The 19,164-nt window shown below is 47.3% G+C and overlaps 1 protein-coding gene across 8 annotated transcripts in view; it reads left to right on the forward strand.

Moving 5' to 3' along the window:
* The window catches only part of LOC142583463 (NADH dehydrogenase [ubiquinone] 1 alpha subcomplex assembly factor 8-like), a 418,166-nt gene that overhangs the window by 39,485 nt on the left and 359,517 nt on the right, over positions 1-19,164 (forward strand). For 2 of the 8 annotated variants that reach the window (XM_075693946.1, XM_075693945.1), the window contains exon 3: positions 2,480-4,154. The exons of the other annotated variants lie outside the window; for them this stretch is intronic. In XM_075693946.1, the coding sequence (XP_075550061.1) occupies positions 2,480-2,545 (66 nt within the window). In that variant the 3' untranslated portion in view covers positions 2,546-4,154. Of the gene's footprint in view, positions 1-2,479; positions 4,155-19,164 lie in introns of those variants that run through there. 8 annotated transcript variants of the gene reach the window in all.

Below are 19,164 nucleotides of genomic sequence, written 5' to 3' on the forward strand. Positions count from 1 at the left end.
CCATAGTTGGTATGGGTCCATGGTGTAAACCAAAAACTGATTCTGTGCGTGTCATAAACGTTCACTCTTTCAGTCAAATTAGCAGGTTCTTTCAAGCACAGATTGTTTCTTTTAATGCCTTGTTTGTAGCGTGTCGTTAGTAAAGAATCGCACAAGTTGACAACAGGATTACGTTTAGCTTTTTACAGATGGGCCTCGTGTGTGCTTTATACGGAGCATTGACAATCAAATGGACAGCCCTTGTAATCTAGAAAGCCTCAGAATGTTGGAAATTGTGGTGGTTCCCCAGACAAGAAAGCAATAGCACAGTTTTGAAAGCAAAAGTGAATTATACAACAGTTTTACTTTCTCAGGCAAAAGAAAATGTGTGCTCGATAATATACCAACCGTGCAAGAAAGGCAGGAACAAACAGAATCAGACTGCAAATCCCAGGACGTTTTCATTAAAGAGTACACCAAAACATTTCACAGCAGGAACCACTGCAATTTTGGATGTACCAAGAAAAAGCGCTAAATCAGTTGACTTTCTTGTTTTTAATAAAACCGCTTTTGTTTTTAACGTATCTATATTTAGCGAGTTATTCAAACTCCAGGTATGCAGTTTTGCAAGTATGTTATTTGCTCTGGTTTGAATTTACAATAAATCTGATCCTAAAAAAGACAAGCTAGTATCGTCAGCATAAACTATAAATTGAGTATTTTTATCTATTCTTACTACATTAATATACACATTAAAAAGTAGAGGCCCTAGGATGCTTCCCTGCGGTACTCCACTGTTTAGGGATTGAAAGCTTGATGTATAGTTATTCAGTTGTACCTGCTGCTGGCGATCACTCAAGTAGCTTTGCATAAGTGTAGAAAAAGCTCCACATAATCCGTAATGCTCTAGCTTTCTTTAAAGTATGGTATGATTAATCCGATAAAAGGCTTTCGAATAGTCGATAAATATTCCAACTATGTAAAGTTGACGCTCGAAACCTTTTAATATGATCTCTTTTTGAAGGAGTTATGCGGATTCCGTGGAACGTTTTCTAACAAAACCAAATTGAAACAGCATTATGATGTTATGGCGACTCAAAAAAAAAAAAAACTATTCATTCTTATGTGCATCGACTTTTCAATAGCTTTGGAAAAAATGGGCGGTATAGGCCTGCAGTTTGATACATTATTTTTGTCACCGCCTATGAAAATAACGGTAACTTTAGCTTGTAGCTGTCTCGGGAAATTGCCAGAAGAAAAGATTAGATTGATCGCATGTGTTAGGGCTGGTGCAATGACGTCAAGCACGTACTTGATCGGTCGAATTCGTAAATCACCAGGGTCGGCGTAGTAGCTATTTTTGAGGGATAATGACACTTCTACAACTTCTGGCTGGGAGACGGGAAACAAATACACAGATTCACGTGTTATCGAAGGTGTGAATTCCATGGAGGAAGTATTATGCGCACTGCTTGTGACAGGGGCAAAAAACAAAAATTGTGAGAAAGGTCAGCTAGCTTACGGCCAGTGAAAGTGTTTGTTGCTGCGTGGGTCATATCGCGAGGCACCATCGCAACAAGGCGTATCGGCAATAACCTTTTATTGCCGTCACGAAACAAACACAGAACGGAAACTTGATAACCACTGGAATATATACATTCTTGGGACCGGAAGAGGGCGCTCTTTAACACCAGGGTTGACTGACAAATATACGTCATCCGTTGAACTCAGCGGCCAGAATTGGTACACAACACTCCCTCCCCCTTAGTTCGGACTCAACAGTCAGCCAATAGCCAATGCCAGCACAAAGTCCCGAAGATGTTGGGGTGTCTTTCCGGAGCACTGCGAACGGCGTGGGCCCGGAAATTTTACACATTGCTCTGTTGGTGCTGGCTGAGGTGCTGCTATGTCGTCCGAAGGGAGCACGACTGTTGGCTGCTCCTCGGGTGGTAGCATGACTTCATCATACCTTGTTGGTGAAGCAGCGCACGGACACAGTGAAGACACACAAGAAAAAACGACACTCGCTGCTCCAACTGTGATTCTTGTGTGTCTTCACTGTGTCCGTGTCAGTGCGCTGCTTCACCAGCAAGGTATGATGATTACTCACCAACTAGCCCAACTTTCCACTTTACTGAGCATGACTGTTGGTTGCTCCTCGTGTTCACTGGGATCTGGTGTCTTGCATGCCGCTCACTCCGCCAGGTGAAGGGCTTGATGCAGGTCGGACCTCAGGCTGTCCTCCAGGTACAGTTTCGGTTAGATCGCGGGATCAAATCCCGGCCACGGCGGCCGCATTTCGATGGGGGCGAAATGCGAAAACACCCGTGTACTTAGATTTAGGTGCACGTTAAAGAACCTCAGGTGGTCAAAATTTCCGGAGTCCTCCACTACGGCGTACCTATAATCAGAAAGTGGTTTTGGCACGTTAAACCCCATAATTTCTTTTTACAGTTTTGGTTACAGTTTTTTGTTCTCGTTTTCTGCTGTCCTCCTTCAGGTACAGTTTCAAGAATGGTCGATCGCTGCGCCGCCGCTACGGACGCCGCCTCCGGAGCCATGCTGAGTGCCGCCCGCGACACTGCCCCGTCTAATACAGTATCACTGGATGATGATGATGAAAAACATTTATTCAATAAAGGGAGAGTTTGCTGGCCAAAAATGGCCCTTTGCACAGGTGGAGTCCTTAGGCTGGGACCCCACTGGACGAAGCCGCTACCTGCGCCCGTTCGACTAGAGCCCTTGAGACTTCAGCGCCGAGCAATTAAGTAGGGTGCCTCCCATGCCTCTCTAGTGGGGGAACGGAATTAAGGATTCATCTGACATGCCCACATCATGAGAAAGTTATTGGAGACTTCCCCACAGTGTGGGCATCGCCTATCAACTTTCAGGTCAAAATGTTTCACTATTGCAGGACTCAACAGGGTGTTGGTTTGCAGGCGCCTCAAGGTTCGTTCATCGGCCTTACTCAGGCCCTTAGTAAGGACCGGGAAAAGCTGATGACGTTCGCAATAGTCTGCCAGAATTTCTCTGGACCGCAGAAGCGGTTGTCTAATCTCTGAGCTGGAAGAGTCTAGTTGAGGTGCCCCGTAGGTACGCGCTCGGGCGGCTGCGTCCGCAGCCTCGTTACCTCTAAGGCCCTGGTGGCCCAGAGTTCAAATGATGCGTTTGGGTAAGGGGTCCATTTCGCTCACGGTTCGCTCTAGCCCGCCAGGTAGTGCTCACAGGCTGTGCGCGAATCTGTGATGATTACCTTCGAATTCGGGTCCGAGGCGGCAAGCGCCATAGCTACCTCCTCGGCCTGCGCAGAGTTGAAAGCTCTGTAGGAAAGTCCGTTAAATTGTTGGTCTTGGTGAACTACGCGGCCGTGTAGAATGCAGTGGGCAACGGCCCTACCGCACCAACGTAGTATACAGCCTGCTTGGATCAATATTGGTGTTCAAGGACTCGAGCGCGCGCCTTTCGTCTGCCTTCATGTGTCTGTTTGGCCATGTTGCGCGGGAGTGGAGAAGCCCGGAGCTTGTGATGCCACAGCTCCGGGAGCCTGCATGTCTCCTCTGGAATGCACTCGTGTTGTATGTGCAAGCGATCTAGCAGGTGGCGCCCGGACACCATCTGCAAGAGTCGCGTGTATTCACAAGGCAGAAAATCGATGGAGTGCCCAACAAGCTTTCGAAGCTGTGCTCTCGAATTTGCTGTGAGAGCAGGCGGGGCTGCCGCACGAGGCATGAGAAGCCCTTTGTGGAGTGCTGCAGAGGAGCTTTATATGCAGTTCTCTTGAACCCTTGTGGGCAGCTCTACATTGGACAAACTGAGCGTTACGTGAATGACCGTTTAAGGGAACGTGCGCAAAAACTAAAGAAAAAAGAGGATAAGGGCGCACATTTGGTGGCTCATGTTAGCGCGTGTGGTTGTGACGCTAGATTTTGTGCGACTACTATTCTGGGCAGGAGCGGCAACTCCTTTTACAGGCTCGCTCTTGAGGCCTTCTTTATCAAGAAGAATAGAAATAGGTGTTTATGTGAACCTTCTATCTCATTACTAGATGCCGAATTTGACTTCTTGCGTAACCGCCTCTAAGTGCATTTGCCTGTTCTCTTCTGCTTGGTATGTGCATACGTGACAAGAAGATATACATGTACTATTTTTCCTTCCATTAAACAGTTGTGAGTAGCGTTTGTCCTTGTCCACCTTTCTTGTTTTTCGTGTTTTTATCGCACTAAGTTACTACAATTGAGCTGTCATTCCTTGGTACCCGTGCAACGCTCGCAGAAGTTGTCGTTGCGTCTCCCCTCTTGTCTGAGTGGGGTCAATGAGGCTGTGAAAGAGACGCCACGTCCCTCTTGAGCTCATCTGACGCGCTGCTGCATTGCACTTTTCCATCCAATTTGAGTCCGTGAGCCGGGCAGCATACGTTGAGGCTTATTCGGTAAGCTCGATAATGCGAACCTTAAGCTTGCGATTCAGCTTTTGCATCTTCCGCCGTTAAGTGAGACTCCGGCGCGCCTCCCACGGCTGCATTAGGTGATTGTCCACTGCGGGGATGTCTTCGGAAGTCTGAAGTGTCGTAAAGTGTTGCTGCTGTATTGTGTACAATTGCTTTGCGCAGCCCGCACAGCCGCCGGAAGAGCCTGCGTTATGAACTTATACCAATCGGTCAATTGGGCGTTGCCCCACTTTTTGCGAACCGCCTTCGCGAGAAGAGTGATCCGGAGAGGGCAGTGATCGCTACCAAGAGAGTCCCCCAGCTTCTCCCAGGCGGCATCTCTAGCGTTCTTAACGAAAGACATGTCAGGGCATGTGTCACGGGTTACCGAATTGCCCACGCGTGTGGGACATGCCGGATCCGTGAGCAGCATAAGACGAAGTGTGGAAATTCACTCCGCCAGTTTGTTAACTCCACCAGTTTGCGTCCTCTGGCCATCTCAAAGCGGTATCCCCAATGAAGGCTGGGAGCATTGAAGTCCCCAACAATAAGGAGAGGTTCCTTGTCAGCCGATTTGAGCACGCGGTAGAAGATTTAGTTGAGTGTTACGCGCTGCTTGTGTTGGGGGCAGTAAATGTTAAGGATATGTATTGACGGGTCACAGCGCTTAACTGGCAGGACCTTGCTGACCATGCTGTATTCCTGTTCAGTCTCCAAGTCAAGATCGACCGGGATTGCGGTGTATGCCTTGTTCACCAGGATGCACGTTGTAGGAACCCCCTGAAACGAGCTATACTTAGTGATTTTAGCTTCCACGACGTGTTCCTGGAGAGCCAAGACCGCCGGCGCGGTACCGAGGGATTGCAGGTCGAGCTGGAGGTGCGACCGTTTCTTCCAGTTCCGAATACCTCTGCAGTTCCACTGTATGATCTCGAATTTCTCTTCTATGGCTTTGTTATGGGCTTTCTGGTGGGTTCGGCTAGCCATAGTGAAGGTTTTTTTTTTTAATTGTGAGGAGCACGCCCACTCTCCGAAGGCGATGGCGCTTCAGAAAGAGGCACCACCATCTCCGAGGAGGCGGCAGCCGGACTGTGTTCCTGGAAGCTTATGGCCTGACGAGTGACCACCTTTCGTCTATGTGAATTCGGTCGCGGGGAACGCGAGCGAGAGCGGCTGTTCCTAAATTGGACGCTTGCCCGTTCCTGCACTGTGGACAGGATCGAGTCATTCACGGCTGCAGTTATGTCCTGCACCATGTGCAGAGCATTACTCCATCCGAACGTTGCTCCATAATGGGCATGCGCTTGACTGTTGTGCTGCCCAAGCACTGCGAAACGTTGATAATCCTGACGCGACCGAGGCCCTGTCAGCTGGTTCTGTGAGCTCAGCTTGCTGCATGTGCGCCGAACGCCCGTCCTGTGCCCGAGGCTCCGTGAGCCTGGCCAATTTTACCTCTAGCTCTTGTATTTTGTTAGCTAGAATTTCAGTGTGGAGCCTGAGTTCAGCATTTTTCCGCTGTAGGGCGCCTTCAGTAGGGGAGGGAGGCCCAGAAACAACCCTAACCCAACCGCTCACATTGCTTTGGGCGTTTTCCAGGGATGGGAAATCGCCGGCATTGAAGGTCGGTGTCTTCGTCCTGGTTCCGGACTTTGCGCTCGTCTTGACTTGTCCGGACTTGCCCTACGTTAAAGGTAGATTTCCTGTTGGTGACCTTGGTGGGCGGAGCCTGCTGGGGTGCTGACTTCCGCTTGGCGTTGGTCGGTAAAATCCCCGGCTTGATAGGCTTCCGGCACTTGCCGATACAGCCGGCAGCACCGGTGAGGTGCTTGCCCCCGCAAATGAGGCAACGAGGGGCGCACTCATGTTCTGCAGGGCCCTCGGAAGTAGTAGCCACTTAAGAGCCACAGTGGCCGCAGCGTCCCGACTGTGGCCTCGTGCACGGTGCCCCACCGTTCCACAGCAGTCACAGGCGGGGATCGTCTTGTGCAGTCTCGCATGGATGCCCTGATCGCTGCAGTAGATTTGACCCTTCCCTTCGAAGGTGACCACTGCGACGTCATTGTCGCCCAGTTTCCCGACGGAGAGAATCTCGCCGTGCTTCCACCTCGGCTTTTGCTCGAGGGAGAACGGTTATCATCATCATCAGCTTGGCTACGCCCACTGCAGGGCAAAGGCATCTCCCATACTTCTACAATTACCCCAGTCATGTGCAAATTGTGGCCATGTCCCTGCAAACTTCTTAATCTCATCCGCCCACCTAACTTTCTGTCGCCCCTGCCACGCTTCTCTTCTTTTGGAATCCAGTCCGTAACCCTTAATGACCATCGATTATCTTCCCTTCTCATTACATGCCCTGCCCATGCCAATTCTTTTTCCTGATTTCAACTAAGATGTAATTAACTCGCGTTTGTTCCCTCACCCAGTTTGCTCTCTTGTTATCCTCCTTAACGTTACACCCATCATTCTTCTTTCCATAGCTCGTTGCTTCGTCCTCAATTTAAGAAAAACCCTTTTCGTAAGCCTCCAGGTTTCTGCCCCGTACGTGAGTACTGGTAAGACACAGCTGTTATACACTTTTCTCTTAATGATAATGGCAACCTGCTGTTCATGATCTGAGAATGCCTGCCAAACGCACCCCAGCCCATTCTTCTGGTTATTTAAGTCTCATGTCCGGATCCGCAGCCACTACATGTCTCAAGTAGATGTATTCCTTTACCACTTCCAGTGCCTCGCTGCCTATCGTAAACTGCTCTTTTCTGCCGAGAATGTGAAACACTATTTTAGTTTTCTGCAGATTAATTTTTAGACTCACCCTGCTGCTTTGCCTGTCCAGGTCAGGGAGCAGTCCCCTGAGTTACTAAGCAATGGAATACCATCAGCGAATCGCACGTTACTAAGGTATTCTCCAAAAACTGTTATCCTTAATTCTTCCCAATCCAGGTCTCTGAATACCTCCTGTAAACATGCTGTACCTAGCATTGGAGAGATCGTATCACCCTCCATTATGCAAAATAGAAGTGAGGAGTGCAGACAGGATACAAGAGTAGAGAAGTGGACAACACGAACGCCGACTATCAACTGAAGGGAGCACTGAGGCGAAAAATGAAAGAAGACACAAAACTCATCTGCGCATGCTCAGGAATGGTAACATCACGTGTCAATCGGGTACACGTGCTGGTCTACGTGAGAGATAACTGTTAAGGCACTTAATCTCTTCCTTCTGTAAAGTAATCGAAGGCTGACTCACGCACGCACTTCCACCATTATAGATATGCTATGCCTCTACCATAAGACGCGTATCTTCATTCTTATGCCTGTACAATATTGCGCATTCATCTAACTCTGGCTTGCAGTTACAATCTCGGCAATGTAGCGAAAGATTAGAAGGCGATCCACCGGTTAACGACCTTTTATGTTCCATTAGCCTCTGATTGATACACCGTCCCGTTTGCCCTACGTAGAACTGGCCACAGCTAAGGGGAATTTTATAAACCACACCCATACGACAGTCAGTAAAACTGTTGTTCTTAGTTTGCTTCACAGGACAAATATCTGTTCGTTTTTTGCCTTTTACCCGCTCCTTTTTATTCTGTACGGCAGCGCATATCTTACCTAGCTTATTGGGAGCAGTGAAAGAAACATTGACATCATATCTACTAGCAACTTTTTTAAGCATGTGCGACACTGAATAAATATACGCAATCGCCACTACTCTTTTTTTTTGCTATTACTGCTTTCTGTAATCAAGTCCGTCCCTCTCGAAACCGACTTCTTTAGGCGCTCAGCCACAGTGGCCACCGCTACACTAGGATAACCTGCTTCTAATAGGCGCCGGACCTGCGCATTAAATCTGGCGCTCATTTTGTGCATGCAGGATCTTGTGAGGGAAGGCTTAAGGCACGACATGGCAATTAAGGAGTGTGCAATGGAAGTCGGTGGTAACCCTGTTAGGCAGGATACCAGTAAACTATCGCAGGAGACGAAAGATCTGATCAAGAAACGCCAATGTATGAAAGCATCTAACCCTACAGCTAGAATAGAACTGGCAGAACTTTCGAAGTTAATCAACAAGCGTAAGAGAGCTGACATAAGGAAGTACAATATGGATAGAATTCAACATGCTCTCAGGAACGGAGGAAGCCTAAAAACAGTAAATAAGAAACTAGGAATAGGCAAGAATCAGATGTATGCGTTAAGAGACAAAGCCGGCAATATCATTACTAATATGGATGAGATAGTTCAAGTGGCTGAGGAGTTCTATAGAGATTTATACAGTACCAGTGGCACCCATGACGATAATGGAAGAGAAAATAGTCTAGAGGAATTCGATATCCCACAGGTAACGCCGGAAGAAGTAAAGAAAGCCTTGGGAGATATGCAAAGGGGGAAGGCAGCTGGGGAGGATCAGGTAACAGCAGATTTGTTGAAGGATGGTGGGCAGATTGTTCTAGAGAAACTGGCCACCCTGTATACGCAATGCCTCATGACCTCGAGCGTACCGGAATCTTGAAAGAACGCTAACATAATCCTAATCCATAAGAAAGGGGACGCCAAAGACTTGAAAAATTATAGACCGATCAGCTTACTGTCCGTTGCCTACAAAGTATTTACTAAGGTAATCGCAAATAGAATCAGGAACACCTTAGACTTCTGCCAAGCAAAGGACCAGGCAGGATTCCGTAAAGGCTACTCAACAATAGACCATATTCACACTATCAATCAAGTGATAGAGAAATGTGCAGAATATAACCAACCCTTATATATAGCTTTCATTGATTACGAGAAAGCGTTTGATTCAGTCGAAACCTCAGCAGTCATGGAGGCATTACGGAATCGGGGTGTAGACGAGCTGTATGTAAAAATACTGCAAGATATCTATAGCGGCTCCACAGCCACCGTAGTCCTCCATAAAGAAAGCAACAAAATTCCAATAAAGAAAGGCGTCAGGCAGGGAGATACGATCTCCCCAATGCTATGGGGAACCAGCGCTGGATAGGCGGCGCGTCGAAGAGAGTGCGTTGCACGCCGCCCTGGCGACGAAACGCGGCATATTCCAGCCTCCCGACCAGACGAGACACACGTGCGCGGCCGTATTATAGTTCGTATGTTTCCGTTTTTGCGCCGCTTCAAGTGGACAGTCTTCGTAAAGAAGATAGCGCCATCAAGTGCTGAAGTGACGAAAGAAGCTTTTTAAGCGTTATATGTTTTTCACAGTGTGTCGCGGCGAGCACGTGTGTTTCTTTAACGGTTGCGCCTAGCTGCCTCGCAAATCTAGCAGCTACGGCTCCGGTCGTGCTGCGCTATGGTTTCGGAAGTATTAGTTGGCCTGAAGACATTCCTTATTTCTTTGGCTAGACATAAAAAATTCTAATGTTACTTCGCCACCTCAGTCAATGGAGAAGGAAGCTTTATCGCATCAGCTGACTCGCGCAAGCAAAGGTTTGAGTGCTCCGCTGCTGGATCCGTAACAACGCTGGCTACATTTAGCATTAATTACATAAATTTAGCGGATGCATCTCAGCGCCGAGTCCTCATCCGCATGCGCATTTTGAAAAACACATAGGCAGCTTAGTCGCGCGTGCGCCGGCAGTACGCGCACACAACTCGTATTACAAGGCAGCTTCCCTCCCACATAATTCTTGGCAATGAATGGATAATATTTACCTTTCGTATCTTTCGCTTGGTGCGGTGGCGTTGGAAGGGGCTTGGCGGTGGTATTACGAAGGAAAAATGGTTGGTACATATGCCGGATGGTGCATGCTATTGCTCATTTTGTTTCTGACAAAATGCCGACTGCAGATTCTGCTGTTTGGTACTGTCTGCCACGGCTTACCGTCTTAACTATCGAATAAACCAAGCACACACGCGAAATTCGATTTAGAAACCAGCCCGACACCGCTTGACCGGGCGACAAGACGGGAACTTACTCCGCTCGCCTGACTGCCTGGATCCAACGCCGCCTCTATTCTTGTTCGTAGGGTTTAGATGGGAAGACGCAGAAGGATACATCCTCCCTCATCCCGACGTAGTTGTGGCACTTGTATACGCAACAGTATCGTCGGCGTCCTCTTGTTTTCCTTCGACTTTCAGGGCACGCAACGCCACTACATGTAGCAATTTTCGTCCGCGGGAGCGGCTGCAATGTGCACGTTCTGACCACCAGGACGGCGCTGCAGGCGTCATGAAAACTCCAGCGCTGGTTCCCCATTCACAGCGTGTTTACAGGAGGTATTCAGAGACCTGGATTGGGAAGAATTGGGGATAAAAGTTAATGGAGAATACCTTAGTAACTTGCGATTCGCTGATGATATTGCCTTGCTTAGTAACTCAGGGGACCAATTGCAATGCATGCTCACTGACCTGGAGAGGCAAAGCAGAAGAGTGGGTTTAAAAATTGATCTGCAGAAAACTAAAGTAATGCTTAACAGTCTCGGAAGAGAACAGCAATTTACAATAGGCAGCGAGGCACTGGAAGTCGTAAGGGAATACATCTACTTAGGGCAGGTAGTGCGGCGGATCCGGATCATGAGACGGAAATAATGAGAAGAATAAGAATGGGCTGGGGTGCGTTTGGCAGGCATTCTCAGATCATGAACAGCAGGTTGCCACTATCCCTCAAGAGAAAAGTGTATAATAGCTGTGTCTTACCAGTGCTCACCTACGGGGCAGAAACCTGGAGGCTTACGAAAATGGTTCTACTCAAATTGAGGACGACGCAACGAGCTATGGAAAGAAGAATGAAAGGTGTAACGTTAAGGGATAAGAAAAGAGCAGATTGGGTGAGGGAACAAACGCGAGTTAATTATATCTTAGTTGAAATCAAGAAAAAGAAATGGGCATGGGCAGGACATGTAATGAGAAGGGAAGATAACCGATGGTCATTAAGGGTTACGGACTGGATTCCAAGGGAAGGGAAGCGTAGCAGGGGTCGGCAGAAAGTTAGGTGGGCGGATGAGATTAAGAAGTTTGCAGGGACGGCATGGTCACAATTAATACATGACCGGGGTTGTTGGAGAAGTATGGGAGAGGCTAGGGTGGTTGCTTGGGCTAGTTGGTAATTCATGATCAAAAATGATGTTTGTTGGCAGTACTCCCCAAGATCTTCGAAGCCGTTGCTAAACTTTCAATCCAAGCATTCTAAATTAGTAAAAAACGGAATTGCCATGTCGTGCCTTAAGTCCTCCCTCACAAGATCCTGCATGCACAAAATGAGCGCCAGTTTTAATGCGCAGGTCCGGCGCCTATTAGAAGCAGGTTATCCTAGTGTAGCGGTGGCCACTGTGGCTGAGCGCCTAAAGAAATCGGCTTCGAGAGGGACGGACTTGATTACAGAAAGCAGTAACAGCAAAAAAAAAAAAAGACTAGTGGCTATTCCGTACATTCATTCAGTGTCGCACAGGCTTAAAAAAGTTGCTAGTAGATATGATGTTAATGTTGCTTTCACTGCTCCCAATAAGCTAGGTAAGATATGTGCTGCCGTACAGAATAAAAAGGAGCGGGTAAAAGGCAAAAAACGAACACATATTTGTCCAATGAAGCACAATAAGAACAATAGTTTTACTGACTGTCATATGGGTGTGGTGTATAAAATTCCCCATTGCTGTGGCCAGTTCTACGTAGGGCAAACGGGACGGTGTATCAATCAGAGGCTAATGGAACATAAAGGTCGTTGACTGGTGGGTCACCGTCCAATCTTTCGCTACATTGCCGAGATTGTAACTGCAAGCCAGAGTTGGATGAATGCGCGATATTGTACAGGCATAAGAATGAAGATACGCGTCTTATGGTAGAGGCATAGCATATCTATAATGGTGGAAGTGCGTGCGTGAGTCAGCCTTCGATTACTTTACAGAAGGAAGAGATTAAGTGCCTTAACAGTTATCTCTCACGTAGACCAGCACGTGTACCCGATTGACACGTGATGTTACCATTCCTGAGCATGCGCAGATGAGTTTTGTGTCTTCTTTCATTTTTCGCCTCAGTGCTCCCTTCAGTTGATAGTCGGCGTTCGTGTTGTCCACTTCTCTACTCTTGTGTCCTGTCTGCACGCCTCACTTCTATTTTGCATAATGAATCCTTACCAAGTAGCTCAGCTTTCTGTCGTTCTAAGTATCTCCCTCCCTGCGCCCTTCTTTATTGGGATTTTGTTGCTTTCTTTATGGAGGACTGTGGTGGCTGTGGAGCCGCTATAGATAGTTTTCGATATTTTTACATATGGCTCGCCTACACCTTGATTCCGTAACGACTGCATGACTGCTGAGGTTTCGACTGAATCAAATGCTTTCTCTTAATTAATGAAAGTTATATATTAGGGTTGGTTATAATCTGCCCATTTCTCTGTCACCTGTTTGATAGTGTAAATATGGTCTATTGTTGAATAGCCTTTACGAAATCCTACTTGGTCCTTTGGTTCACAGAAGTCTAAGGTGTTCCTGATTCTATTTGCGATTACCTCAGTAAATACTTTGTAAGCAACGGACAGTAAGCTGATCGGTCTATAAATTTTCAAATCTTTGGCGTGCCCGTTCTTATAGATTAAGATTATGCTGGCGTTCTTCCTAAATTCCGGCACGCTCGAGGTTATAAAGCATTGCGTATACAGGGTGGCCAGTTTTTCTAGAACAATCTGCCCATCAGCCTTCAACAAATCTGCTGTTACCTGATCCTCCCCATCTGCCTTTCCCCTTTGCATAGCTCCCAAGGCTTTCTTTGCTTCTTCCGGCGTTACTTGTGGGATGTCAAATTCCTCTAGATTATTCCCTCTTCCATTATCGTTGTGGCTGCCACTGGCACTGTATAAATCTCTGTGCAGCTCCTCAACATTGATTGTTCTATGAATACAACAATCAAACCCCAGCCCTCAGTCCCCAGCAGCTGCGAAGCAACTGACCACGGCGGCGGTCAGACCTGTGACACAGCGGAGGGCGCTAAGAATCCCTGGATCCGGACAGGCCGCCATTGGAATCTTAACCTGGCAACCTTTAACGTTAGAACGTTGTCTAGTGAGGCGAGTCTAGCAGTGCTATTGGAGGAATTAGGGGGCAGTAAATGGGATATAATAAGGCTCAGTGAAGTTAAGACAAAAGAAGCATATACAGTGCTAAAAAGCGGGCACGTCCTGTGCTACCGGGGCTTAGCGGAGAGACGAGAACTAGGAGTCGGATTCCTGATTAATAAGAATACAGATGGTAACGTACAGGAATTCTATAGCATCAACGAGAGGGTGGCAGGTGTTGTTGTGAAACTTAATAAGAGGTACAAATTGGAGGTCGTACAGATCTACGCCCCTACATCTAGTCATGATCACCAGGAAGTCGGAAGCTTCTATGAAGACGTGGAATTGGCGATAGGGAAAGTCAAAACAAAATACACTATACTGAAAGAGCGTAGGTTAGGGCGTGTTGGTATTTCATAACTGAGGTTCTTTTGCGCACGAGAAGGGACGAAAGACAGTGGCGAGACGAGGACACAGCGCTATACTGATCACTATACACTATACTGATCGGCGACTTCAATGCCAAGGTAGGCAAGAAGCAGGCTGGAGACAAGTCAGTGGGGGAATATGGCATAGGCACTAGGAATAGCAGGGGAGAGCTATCAGTAGACTTTGCAGAACAGAATAATATGCGGATAATGAATACCTTCTTTCGCAAGCGGGATAGCCGAAGGTGGACGTGGAGGAGCCCAAATGGCGAGACTAGAAATGAAATTGACCTTATACTCTGCGCTAACCCTGGCATCATACAAGATGTGGACGTGCTCGGCAAGGTGCGCTGCAGTGACCATAGAATGGTAAGACCTCGAATTAGCCTATACCTGAGGACGGAACAGAAGAAACTGGTACATAAGAAGCCAGTCAATGAGTTAGCAGTACGAGAGAAAATAGAGCAATTCCGGATCAAGCTAGAGAAGAGGTATTCGGCTTTAAACCAGGAAGAGGGCCGTAGTGTTGAAGCAATGAACGACAATCTTGCGGGCATCATTAAGCAGTGTGCAATAGAAGTCGATGGTAACTCTGTTAGGCAGGATACCAGTAAGTTATCGCAGGAGACGAAAGATCTGATCAAGAAACGCCAATGTATGAAATCCTCTAACCCAACAGCTAGAACTTGTAGAACTTTCGAAGTTAATCAACAAGCGTAAGACAGCTTGACATAAGGAAGTATAATATGGATATAATTGAACATGGTCTCAGGAACGGAGGAAGCCTAAAAGCAGTGAAGAAGAAACTATGGAATTGGCAACAATCAGGTGTATGCGTTAAGAGACAAATCCGGCAATATCATTACTAATATGGATGAGATAGTTCAAGTGGCTGAGGAGTTCTATAGAGATTTATACAGTACCAGTGGCACCCACGACGATAATGGAAAAGAGAATAGTCTAGAGAATTTTGAAATCCCACAAGTAACATCGGAAGAAATAGAGAAAGCCTTGGGAGCTATGCAAAGGGGAAAGGCAGCTGGGGAGGATCAGGTAACAGCAGATTTGTTGAAGGATGGTGGGCAGATTGTTCTGGAAAAACTGGCCACCCTGTATGCGCAATGCCTCATGACCTCGAGCGTACCGGAACTTTGGAAGAATGCCAAGATAATCCAAATCCATAAGAAAGGGGAGGCCAAGGACTGGAAAAATTATAGACCGATCAGCTTACAGTCCGTTGCCTAGAAAATATTTACTAAGGTAATCGCAAATAGAATCAGGAACACCTTAGACTTCTGCCAAGCAAAGGACCAGGCAGGATTCCGTAAAGGCTACTCAACAATAGACCATATTCACACTATCAATCAGGTGATAGAGAAATGTGCGGAGTATAACCAACCCTTATATATAGCTTTCATTGATTACGAGAAAGCGTTTGATTCTGTCGAAACTTCAGCAATCACGGAGGCATTACTGAATCAGGGTGTAGACGAGCCGTATGTAAAAATGCTGAAAGATATCTATAGCAGCTCCACAGCCACTGTATCCTCCATAAGGAAAACAACAAAATTCCAATAAAGAAAGGCGTCAGGCAGGGAGATACGATCTCTCCAATGCTATTCAGAGCGTATTTACAGGAGGTATTCAGAGACCTGGATTGGGATGAATTGGGGATAAGAGTTAATGGAGAATACCTTAACTTGCGATTCGCTGATATTGCCTTGCTTAGTAACTCAGGGGACGAATTGCAATGCATGCTCACTGACCTGGAGAGGCAAAGCAGAAGAGTGGGTCTAAAATTAATCTGCAGAAAGCTAATGTTTAACAGTCTCGGAAGAAAACAGCAGTTTACGATAGGTAGCGAGGCACTTGAAGTGGTAAGGAATACATCTACTTAGGGCAGGTAGGGACCGCGGATCCCCATCATCAGACTGAAATAATCAGAAGAATGAGAATGGGCTGGGGTGCGTTTGGCAGGCATTCTCGGATCATGAACAGCAGGTCGCCATTATCCCTCAGGAGAAAAGTTTATGACAGCTGTGTCTTACCAGTACTCACGTACAGGCAGAAACCTGGAGGCTTACGAAAAGGGTTCTACTTAAGTTGAGGACGACGCAACGAGCTATGGAAAGAAGAATGATAGGTGTAACGTTCAGGGATAAGAAAAGAGCGGATTTAGTGAGGGAACAAACTCGAGTTAATGACATCTTACTTGAAATCAAGAAAAAGAAATGGGGATATGGGCACGACATGTAATGAGGAAGGAAGATAACCGATGGTCATTAATGGTTACGAACTGGATTCCAAGGGATGGGAAGCGTAGCAGGTCAACAGAAGCCAACAACCAAGAAGCCAACAAACAAGCACCAAGGAGAACATCGGGAAGATTACTTGTGCTTAATAAATAAAGAAAATATATAATGGAAATGAAAGTGGATAAAAAAAACAAGTTGCTGCAGGTTGGGAACGATCCCACAACCTTTGCATTTCGCTAACGATGCTCTACAAATTGAGGTACCGCGGCGCCATTTTCCCATCCACTTTCTTGGGTATTTATGTGTCCTAGTAGAACTCTGGGAGTGTTAGCTAGCGCCACCACTCACAGCCTTTGGCGGCGGATGTGGAACGTCCTTTCTGCCGCAGGCATCACAGGAACGTAATCTTTTTTTGGGTGAAGGCAACTGGTCAATAAACCCACGCATGCTACCTGAAGGCATCAATGTTGCCGGATTTGAGACCTTCGTTGTGTAATAAACGAGAAGAAAGCGGGTTAACCGTGGGTCCCTATTTTTATTAGTCATATTGTTACGGAAGGATGAAAGAAGAGAGCTGGCTGCTGCATGTTGTTGGTGGTCAGCCATCTTATCTACTCTGACTTATACTGTATATTTATATTGTAAATACAGTCTTTATATACTCCCGACTTCCCGGTAACATATTGGTGGGAGGTGCGGGGTACCATGGCTGGAAACGAAGCTCAGCAGTGGATGTCACATCACCGTCCGCACCATGAATGATGGTGAGCACGCGAGATCAATGTCGTTGCCGCTTCCCACATCACCGTCGCCGCCTACGTTGCTGTCGCCTTCGGTTGTGGTTGTGCAACCCAAGGATCCTGGAACTTTCTGCGGGACCGATGGCGCCGACGTCGAAGAGTGGGTGGCTATGCACGAACGCGTGAGTGGAATCAACAGATGGGACCCTACGCTTATGCTAGCTAGCCTGTTGTTCTATCTTCGAGGCACGGCAAAGGTGTGGGACGAAAATCAGGAAGAGGAGCTAACCAGCTGAGACCAATGAAAAGAGAAGTTGACAGAGTTGTTTGGCAAACCAGCGGGCCTTAAATTGCCGCAAAGCAGCAACTGGCGTCCCGTGCCCAATACCTCACGGAGTCCTACGTCTCGTACCTCCAGGACGTGCTGGCACGTTTTCGTAAAGCCGATCAGGACATGACAGAAGCGGAAAAGGTTGGGCACGTGCTTAAGGGCATCACTGACGTCGCCTTTAATCTGCTTATGTGCAAAAGCTGTTCTACAGCTGATGCCATCGTTAAGGAGTGCCGACAATTCAAGCAGGCAGAAAGCCGACGCGTCTTGCAACCATTTGCCAGACTTCTCAATACTGCCGCAACGTCGACGTGTGACGATAACTCGCACAGCAGCATGCGTCGCCATCATGAGAGGACGTGGTGCCAATCGCTCTACGTGAACTAGATGCGATGGTGCCGGCAGCATTCTGTTCGCATAGCTTTGATGCTACCACTTCTTCAGTTTCTCTCGTGCAAGCCATCTTTCGCCAAGAACTTGAAAACATTACATTCTGTCTGTGCTGTCGCCAATCCCAGAGCTAACGAACGCCTTTGTACTATTTTCGAAAGCATATTTAGCGCCAGCAAACAAGGACGGAAGAGAGACGACAACACAATGCGCTAACTTCAACAACTTGATTTTTAGGAAATACACCTATATAACCCATGCACAGTGGCGCCACCTTATCCAAATCTTACCCATCCAAAAAAGCCGTCTCCTTATCTAACAAGTCGATTGAAGGGGCACTAACACACGTGTCTCTATTCCGCCAGATAGCCTGAGCTTCAATAATCTCTCGCACGTCTTTACCTTAGTGCTTCGCAAGAACCCGGCAGGATCCATACACCGGCGCACAGCCGCATTCTTGACAGTGGGTTGACAGATGACCGTATTGCTTATTTTTCACAGTTTGGCAATGTTCCCGTAATCGGTCATTAAGACATCTCCCTGTCTGTCCGATGTATTTTTTCCCACAGGACAGCGGAAACTCATATACAACAGCCTCTACGCATCCCACTGGCGCTTTTCGATGATTCGTAGAGCATCCGGCAGCTGGCTTACGGTACGGGTCCGTTAATCGACATATTTTTGCCAGCTTTTCTGGTGCGGAAAAGATCACTTTTGTGTCCACCCGGCTAGCCATTTTCCTAAGTTTATGTGCCGTTCTATGCAGGTAGGGCACTACCGCTACCTTCCTTCTACGTTCCGTCCCTTGATTTGCCGTGTCCCGAATTGTGCTATCTGACCTGCACCTTTTTAGCAGCCCCTCGAGGACCGAAACTTGCACTGATTCCGGAAACCCTGCTGCTGATAACGTTCCCGATTGATCCATAAGACTCGTATAGATCTTATGGTGGCAAGACTTCTAGCACAATTCGGGACACGGCAAATCAAGGGACGGAACGTAGAAGGAAGGTAGCGGTAGTGCCCTACCTGCATAGAACGGCATATAAATTGAAGAAAATGGCTAGCCGGGTGGACACAAAAGTGATCTTTTCCACACCAGAAAAGCTGGCAAAAATATGTCGATTAACGGACCCGTACCGTAAGCCTGCTGCCGGATGCTCTACGAATCATCGAAAAGTGCCAGTGGGATGCGTAGAGGCTGTTGTATATGAGCTTCCGCTGTCCTGTGGGGAAAAATACATCGGACAGACAGGGAGATGTCTTAATGACCGATTACGGGAACATTGCCAAACTGAAAAATAAGCAATACGGTCATCTGTCAACCCACTGTCAAGAATGCGGCTGTGCGCCGCTGTATAAATCCTGCCGGGTTCTTGCGAAGCACTAAGATAAAGACGTGCGAGAGATTATTGAAGCTCAGGCTATCTGGCGGAATAGAGACACGTGTGTTAGTGCCCCTTCAATCGACTTCTTAGATAAGGAGACGGCTTTCTTGGATGGGTAAGATTTGGATAAGGTGGCGCCACTGTGCATGGGTTATATAGGCGTATTTCCTAAAAATCCAGTTGTTGAAGTTAGCGCATTGTGTTGTCGTCTCCCTTCCGTCCTTGTTTGCTGGCG

The sequence above is a fragment of the Dermacentor variabilis genome, chromosome 5, assembly GCF_050947875.1.
Source record: "Dermacentor variabilis isolate Ectoservices chromosome 5, ASM5094787v1, whole genome shotgun sequence".
Lineage (NCBI taxonomy): Eukaryota > Metazoa > Arthropoda > Arachnida > Ixodida > Ixodidae > Dermacentor > Dermacentor variabilis.